Here is a 9,133-nt window from a genome sequence, read left to right as displayed (position 1 = left end):
CGGGGCCAGGCCGGCGGACGCCCCGGATCATCCCGACGCTTCCCTCCGCCGCCGCGATCCCCCTGCCCCTTCCCAGCATTGATAATTACTTTTGTGACGAGGCTCTTTTGTTTCTGCCTGTGCTGCCCCTTTGGAGCCGAGTGTGGAACCTCTGGTTAAAAAAGCTAGAGCTTGATCTGGAAAGAGAACTCCAAATATATTTGTATATACAGCAAGGCTCCTGTCAGGGCTGAGTGCCCGTCTCTGTATCATAAGAGATAATTGATTTTTATCCTGCACAGACAGGCTTAAAAATGAAATTTCTTTTGCTGAGGCAACTGACCTTGATCTGCTGGTGGAAAAAAAGTTGTTTTAGGTCTGCTTCTTCCCTCCACCTCCCCTCACCCCATGTTTCAAAGCTTGGAAAATTTCACTTAAAAATAATTTAATAGCTGATCTTTATAATGAAAAAAGTTTGAGCTCATATATATCTATACGTCTTTACACATAAGTGTAAAATCATAAAACAAACTACGAGAAGATAAACCAGACATAGTTTACACTGAGAAATCTTGATAAGGATTTTGTACATATGCATGTTTGTTCATTGTACATAACAATGTATCAATATATATTATTATATATAAGGTTGCATATCTATGTAATGTATATAATGTACTCCTGTAATATGTGAGTAAACTCTAGAAATTAATAATAACTGGCATGAGAAGTTTTAACAGGTTTCCCTACAATATAGCCTAACAAAACTGCTGCTGCAGACAATTCTTCCCTTTCACTCTATATAAGATAAGTTTGAGAGCTGACCTTTAAATTACCCCCATGGACAAGTGGCTGGAGGCATTTTGTCAGTATTGGAGGTTTCCCTCTGGAGACTACAGGCATAATCATTGTTACTTTGCCTCATGTATTTTGGTATTTAAAATCAGACTAATTGGAAAAAATCGGATGTAAATGTAAGTACTGTCCCTTTTGTAGATAGCTCATTTGCAGTATAACCACAGGAAAGTGGGAAGAAAATTCACAAAAGTAAAGAATAATAGCAAAAGTTCACTGGTATAAAAAAATAACCTACAGCATATCTTTCAGTCCTCACACAGCCCAAACTGTTCACTTCTGTGGAAGCTTTGCCAGCATAATTGCTGGCCAAAATCCTAATCCAGACTTTTAAAGATAGTATTTGGTGTCTTTGTTAATCATATGAAAATACTGCTACTACTACTACTACTACTAAATATAAAAACAAATTTGACAAACTCATGAGTCCTAATTATAATACTGTTAACTGCCTGAGGACATACATTAAAATTAAGATGGCAGTAAGTATTCTACAAGCTAAAAAATTTCACAGTTGGAAACTACAAGTAGATTACTTTTCTCCTATATAACCATTTTTTCTAATTAATGAAACAGTTTTTTCTGTTAAATAATCATAGCTAATGCTTATAAAAATTGCATAATGTCCCTGATGACACTAAGACAAGAAGCTAATTAGAGGAAAAATAAAGCTAGTCAAGTATCTTTGTATTGCCTCAGAATCTGATGGAAGAAAAAAATCATGGCATTTCCGTAAAAATGTTTACAAGTCCATATAATATGCATGATCTGGATATAGGATGTACTATTAAGATTTTGTGAATTCTAGCTGCCTCTTTGACCGTATGACTGTAAACCTAAAAGCAGGTGTCAACAACTGGTAGTGCCCACTCACACTCCAGCTCCGGGCTGGTTCTGTTTGCTCTCCAAGGGAGAGATCCACTGCTGTTTTTATCAATGGAGTTTGATTTGCATTCATGGGAGCTGGGTGAGGCCCTCCTTGCTGGGAGGAAGCTAAGTCACTCTTGCTGTGACATGTCACTGGTTTATAACGAAAACTAACTTATCCCAAGATGGGTGAGCACACTGGGTGCATTCTGCAAAGCAGGTGCTCCCTGACAAGAGGAACTCTCAGTCTCTGTGCTGGGAAGCAGCAAGTGTCCCTGGCTGGAGGGGCTCATGGGGTGAGGGCTGCAGAGGCTGTGGCAGTCATCACAAGCCCACCTGCTCTGCCTTGGTTAGAGGGGAAAAACTGAAGGAGATGCTGGGAGGAACTGGACAAAAGTGAAAGGCCAGGGATGGCATTTACTTTTAAGAGCACTTGACCCTGCTGCTGATACTTACACCCTGGGAGGACAGCTTTTTCTCCTAAAGAATTACTCTCCAGTGCAAATAAGAACAGAATCCAGCTCCTTCCTATTTGGTTCCCCCACCTCCAAGCAGAGGCCCTCAGGGTGGTGCTGGTTACATTTAACCCTTACAGGTACACAGTGATCAGTTTAGAAGGCTGAGTTAGATGCATTTTTCAGGGTTGCCACCATAGGCTCCGGCTGAGCAGTGCCATACAAGGGCAGAATCCTCCCCTTGACTCAGAGCACACAGGACTTTGGAGAGTTTCACAAGATTTAGAACTGCTTTTTTTGAGCCATGCTTTGTGAATCTGTCCTGGTATATTTGTGACACAGGTCACGTACAAGTGCATATTAGAGGTATGGTGATAAGAGTCTCTGCTACTCCAACAATCTATTTCTCATATTAACATGATTTAGGGAACCCAGATCTACCAGTTTTTTGGAAATCATGAAAATTACAGTTTATTGGTCCAAATATCACAGATAAATGTCTTATTTTCCCTTCCACTTGGGTTGTGTCCTTTCAACCTTATCTGAGTGACAACTCTTCGGTTACATGAGTTGTATAATTACTTTACTATCCCATACTGAAGGCTGAGGAGGGGGAACCAGAAGGTCCCTCCCTGGCAGCCAGAAAGAGCAACAGTTAGAGCAAGGCCCAGTAAAGGAAGGGCTGGCAGGGAAGCTGGACTTGCCACCTTTTCCATGTGTTTCTGGGGGCAGAGCTGTGCAGAGGAGAACCCCACACCTGTAGAGAAGCACCAGAGTGGCTTTGGCTTTGAATTCTCTGTGACTTTGCTCGGATCATCCCTCCTGGCCCAGGTATGATCTGATCCTGGTCACAGTCATGTCCAACAGCCCAGGAGTGTCCTGTGCCCTCTGTTTGTTATAGATAGGATACCCTGACAACACTGCCAGAGGGCCAGAGGGACCACAAGACTCCCTCTGAAGAGAGGCACCAGGAACCCATCCCAGAGTGGGGCTGCCACCAGGCGCAGGTGTCCAGGGAGCAGGTGGTCATGAGCCTGGTGGTGTGATCCACAGGCATTAGTTCTCCAGTCATACATTTACAGCCCAGTAAATCTTGCTACAGTGTTGGGCATGGTTCTTGTGGTTTTAGAGCAGTTAAAGAGGGTGCCCTGGGGGTCAGCTGCCTGGAACACAGCTGGGTCCAGGGTGAGGTGGGAGCCCTTTCCAGGGAGAAGCAACAGCTCCAACCAGAAGATAAAGATCAGCTATTTGAGGCTATTTCCTGTAGCTGTTGCTGCACTCTCCTTCTTCACAGTCCCAAAGCCTCCCTTGATGGCAAGGTGCCCATATCACACCCAGCATCAGGGTGAGCTCCTTGCCTGCCATGTGATGACGCACTTTGGGGCAAGAGGAGGAGAGCGTGCCCTAGTTCTGCATGAGGGCCAAAGATCCCTTCTTTCATCCTTGCCAGGAACTGCTGTGCTGAGGCACTACCTTGCAAAACCCTGGGCTGTGGAACCTGCAGTGCTGCTGGGCTGGTTTGCGAAGCGCCTTCTGCTCCATGAAGGAGGGTTTCTCTTGGTAAGCCTTCTCCAGCCCTGCCTGGCCCCAGTCCTGATCTGGGCACAGGCTGATGGGGCAGGGGATGCTCTTGCCCTGTCAAAGGAAAGACACCTCACTCCATGAGTGTGTTGAGAGCCAGAATGGCCTGAGATAGGGAATGTGAAGAGAAGGTAAGGGAGTTGGTGGGCAGACACACGAGGCAGGGGCTCAGACACATCCCCCATAGCCTGGGACAGCCCAGGGCAGCTGGCTGTACCATGCCCCTTGTGTCTGTAAGCCAGAGAAACCCATGCCTGATGGCTTCCAGAAGGGGAGCGGGTGCTGTTTCCATATGCTACTGAAGGTATTCACTTCTTTGCTGCTCTGAAGTCTTAACCGACTTTTATTATCCAGCCCACCCCCACTGAGTCATGACATGTCTTCATTTTTAGCTAAAAAAGAATCTGTATTTGACAGAAACTACAGTACTACAGAAAAGACACAAAAACATTCCTGAGGTTTTCTTCAACAAGAATAATCAAGCCAGAAGCAATTTAAATCCAATTTTTGCAAATGTTTATACATGCACACACACAATTTCACAGTTATTATCAATTGTAATAGATAAAGATACTGTTAATTATCCGATTATATATTTGATAATGGCACTGTCTCTAGTGAAAATTGTTATTCAATGAATCATCATCTGTTTTCTTACATTTTTACATTGAATCATAAAAATTCTATCTTGCCTAAATACATGTGCAAATTAATCAGTTTTGGCTTGTCCAGTTGTAGTGATTTTTCCAGTTTGGACAGCCACAAATCTAACATATTTACACAGAGTCTTCAAAACAGTTGGAAAACTATTACTTACCAACTGATGTAAGTCCATGCTTTATAGATTCCTGTATGATGACTGTGTGGGAACCAGAAGACATTATTAGGTGTAAATATACCGTACCCTTGGGTACAAGGTGTACAGCATTGAGTGCAGAAGAGGTGCAGCCTGTAAACTTTTCTGGCCTTGAGACCCAGGCTATAATAGGTTTCAGTGAAAGTCGGCGTGATGAACAACAACAAAAAAAAATATCCAAGAATTCAGAAAGTAACAAGCATGTCTTTGAGTGGACTCTGTACTTTTTCCAGCATTAGTGACCTGCTGTAAACCATGTATCCCATTTCATGATAGTCTCTAATCAGAAGAATTGGAACTTGTGATAGGTTTGGCCTTGTCACGTGATTTTGTACAGCTTGATAAGAGACCCTGTTATAAAGTGACAGCAAAAGAGATAAGAACTGTTGGCAGATAATGGCAGAGAAATGATTAACCTAGAGTGGAGAGGTGCTATGAAGCCCAGAGAGTGGAAGGTTGTAAAGTTGTGGGGTCATAAGATCATACTGAGTGGATGAAAAGCCATACCAACACAAGTGTAATGACTATAAACTCAGACTTGTGACCTGTCTTCTTGATGTCATCACCTCTTTGCACAGTGGACAGCAAGCATGGTTGTTTTGGCTTCTGTAAACATTCTTTGGATGGCAAAACAATCAAGCATTAATTCCTTAAGGGAGGCTTCTGAATGCTCTGGGGATTCTACACTCTGACTAACAGCACTAGCAAATCTCTGCTAATGGTTTGTCAGACAAAACCGTTTTATTGCCCCAGTCCTCAGGCTGGAGTCTAGCTCCAGGTTGTAGCCATTTAGTTAAAAGCATACACTGCTTTCTCACTAAAGAGCCTTACAGCGTGGTTAAACATTGATATCCCAGGATTATGATATGTGGACAGTATTGCGCTCACCCCTAAGGCTGGGAGGTACAACACATATTCACAGCATGTCAGATGGCTGTCAAGTGTTTTGATTTAAATAATTTTTACAAAGGTGTGCAGCTGTGCAGATAACTGGGCGATCTTTCAGCTCATCTGTGAGTGGATCGTGTTCTGCTTTCACCCCCAGCAGAGGAAAGGCAGGGACACGCCGGCTCCCAGGGTGACGCTGTGCTACATCCACGGCAGCCTGAGTGCACTGCAGTGCCACTGGCAGCCTTTGCAGCTCTAGCCCAATAGATTAAGTCTGCATACACTTTGTGAGATCAGACTCAAGCCTGAATAATCAGACGGTATTTGATATTTCAAGTCTCTTGAAAAATAGAGTGAAGCTATTCCACTGTGGGCTAGATCTGAAGCCTCTTGAAGTCAGTGGGAGTTTTTTTCTCTTTAAATTTGCAGAGAGCTGTAAAGCAGCACATGCTTTTTTATATACTTTGTCATGATGGTTAGACTTTGGTGATACAGTGGCAGACAGGTTAGTTCATGCTCAAACTGAACTGCTTCTCTCAGCTAGGATGAGAGCTTGAGAGCTGGTCCGAAAATGAGGTTGACGTGGCAAATGATTCAGTGATTGGGCCTTACAGCCAGGAACCCTGAATTATCACTTGGTCTGTGCAGTACTGCCCTCCTCTAGAGCCCCTGGTAGTAAGGATGACAGGCTGCAGAGGGAAGGCCTGATTTTCAAAATTTTTACCTTCATATTTATTACAGGAAAAAATAATTTTACAAAGCTGGTTAAACAGGTACTATGACTGTTTTGTCAGGGTCACTGATATCTGTTTAGACTGAGTGAAATCTGGAAGCCAGATTTTACAACAGATTTCATACAAACCTAAATAATTGGACTCAGTGTCTATTTTAATTCGTTTGGTCACCAAATAGATTTTCAATACTATTCATAAAAAATGAAGAGAAACATTTATTCCATCAGAAAAGGCATATCTTTGGGGGCTGGGGATAAAATAAATGAGAAATGCTGCAAATGATACTGTGGTTAGAAACTTTCCACCGTGTCATCAGAGACGTTGCTGGAGCACTGTTGGCCCATCTTCAAGAGTCTCTATAAAGGAATCTGCTGTATGTGGAGGAGAGAGAGATATTAAATCATAGGAAATATAAAGAAACTTCATACTTTTGGCTTCTAACACTGTAATTCCTTTCCTTTTTTTGCATCAGTATCAAATGTCAGGGTCACTGAAAAATGTTCTATTTTTCCTTTTCTGATACTTTGTCTCCGTGTATAGAGGAATGTATGCCAGGTGCACAGCCAGACAGGCTTTCTTTGCCTTTCTTTATACCTAGTCCAATAGGGGAAAAGAAACTCATAGGGAAACTCCAGGAAAACCTATATCAGCTTCTGATCCAGCAGCTTGATGTATTTAGCAGTGATACATTTGGACCCCAACTGAAACAAATACGTAAGGGTATGAGGTGTAATGAGGCATCCGAGTGGTACCACTAAAGATAAGTACCTGAGTTTATGGCTGAATACTTTGCTAGACCAGGAATTTTGAACTGCAGCTTTTCATATGTAAGTCCCTGGTAAGGCAGCCACTGACCTTACTCGGAACAGCTTTTCCTAACTGTGGTTGAAGCATCATAGACTCATTTGGTATCTCTGTGTTTTTCTGTACTCCTCCTCCCCCATCTTTTTTTTTTTTTTCTTTTCCCCTGTTTTCATCCTGGATGGGTGAGACAAGGCTTTTGAAAGGTAATTTTGTTATTTCAAACATACTTTTCTCTCTCAGGTCTTTTAGGAAGATAATTAATTGATAAACCTTTAGTGTCTTTTTTGTTTAGCCAGTTCTTGTATGATGAAATTGTCCCTTGTTTGTCCCTTGAACAAATGTCCTCAAAGAAATTGTACCTGATTTCAAAAGCTTGGCAACAATCCCTCCTTTGACTCTTGCACATCAAATTATTTTGCAAACATTTACCACAATAATGAAGTTAGAAGGAATTTCTTCTCTCATGGGCATTTCCACAAGTGCCATTTCATTTGGGCATGTAAAGATATTAAGAAACAAGCTCTGAAAATGGACTGATTACTAGTGAACTTTTTCAAAGAATTTTAATCCCTGACTTGGTGTAAATTTAGTGACGTCAGTCACAATTTTGTAATTGGCCTGTAACTTTTTGGATATTGCTTATCTGTATTCAGTCTGTTCCTTGTCATCTTTCTATGCCATCTCAAGGCATTGCCATTTTTATTATCCACAGATCTCAGAAAAGGTACGTCTTCAGCACAGCACATATCAAACGAGGGATGTGATCCTCATTCTCTGAAAGTTCAGGCCAAACGTGGCATTGATCCTGGCACGGTTCCTACCAGGCATGAGCTGTCTGGTCCTGAGAGCAGTCCAGTTGGTTTCAGCTGGAGGTTTGCTTAGGTGGAAAGAGATTTGCAAACTCTGTTCTTTGATCTAGAAATAACTCTTTTAAAACTTTTCTCCATTTCAGTCATTCCGATATTCTTCCTGATATATCACAGACATTTAAAATTCTTTTGGATGCTTCAGTGTATTTTCTCCACCTTTATGAATTTTATATTATCTCACATGTGCAAAACCAAGGCATTAAAATACAGTTTTATGTCTTTTCCCCAGTAGTTCTGTAAAGGAAATTAGGAGAATCTGATCTATCTGGTGATCTTTACCTTTGGGGTTTTTCAGTGAAGTAATTATTACAGTACTGAGATTGAAGGTCTCATTTATTAAGTGATTTCCTTGAGTTGATTCTCAATTCCTGTTTGGTCTTATGGTATGACTTCCCTATTAAATGTCTTGTTAGTTTTGTTTTCTTACTTGTATATATTTTACAAATTATGTTTATCATCTCAGTAGAATGCAATGGCATTAAAATACATTTCAGCATATGCTACTCCTTTACTTGGGATTTTCACCATATTGAAATGGAACTCTGGTGAGCAAAGGCATGGTCCCTTCTTCCTGGGTGTCCAAATATGAACTGTTTTCCTTGGTTACATTAATCAGAATATATTAGTCTCTCGTTTCTGTTCTCTGTTTGGATTAATACCATTTAATATAAACCATATTTGGAGATGACTAATGAATTGTAGGAATTATAAAATTGCTTCCTATGTTTTCCCCTAATAATTACTTACAAAAACTATTTCAGTGAATATTTCTCTTAATAAATTAATGTCTAGATGAGGAGGTAAATGCAGACATTTGTAACTACTTCTTTTAGGTTAAATGAGCAGTCAGGTAACCTCCAGGACTACTTAGAAGGAAAACTCAGTTCTCTGCAGATGGGAACATACAGTTGTGGATCACAAAAGTCCTCTTTTAGCCTTAAGTAAAGGAACAGCATAAGCTTTAGTGGGACCCAGATTTAGTGCTAGCACTCTGCACTGAAGAAATAAAACTTTCATGGTGCGAGGAGAGCTATCTAGCAAAGTTTTATCTGCCTATCTGTCTACTATGTAAGTAGCTTCAATTTTAATTTCTTGCACACCTCCTTTTCTTCACTAATCTAACTTATTGGCATACAAAGAGAAATGTTATTAAATAGTTATGGACCTTTCCAAAGCTTATCTAGGAGATATTTACTAGAAATAGGAGCAGAGTGTTTGACTTTGTGAGAAAAGAACAGATTTCTG

The 9,133-nt window shown here is 41.2% G+C and overlaps 1 protein-coding gene across 1 annotated transcript in view; it reads right to left on the bottom strand.

Moving 5' to 3' along the window:
• Positions 1-4,845, bottom strand: part of NR5A2 (nuclear receptor subfamily 5 group A member 2) — an 89,212-nt gene extending 84,367 nt beyond the window's left edge. Inside the window, exon 1 of the mRNA XM_008926843.3 lies at positions 4,555-4,845. Coding sequence (XP_008925091.2) covers positions 4,555-4,618 — 64 coding nt within the window. The 5' untranslated portion in view covers positions 4,619-4,845. The remainder of the gene's footprint in view (positions 1-4,554) is intronic.
• Between the last annotated feature and the right edge of the window lie 4,288 nt (positions 4,846-9,133).

Source organism: Manacus vitellinus, unplaced genomic scaffold, assembly GCF_001715985.3.
Source record: "Manacus vitellinus isolate BGI_N305 unplaced genomic scaffold, ASM171598v3 scaffold_44_pilon, whole genome shotgun sequence".
Classification (NCBI taxonomy): Eukaryota; Metazoa; Chordata; class Aves; order Passeriformes; family Pipridae; genus Manacus; species Manacus vitellinus.
The sequence above is the reverse complement of the archived record's forward strand: the minus strand, read 5'-3'. Positions and strand labels throughout refer to the sequence as shown.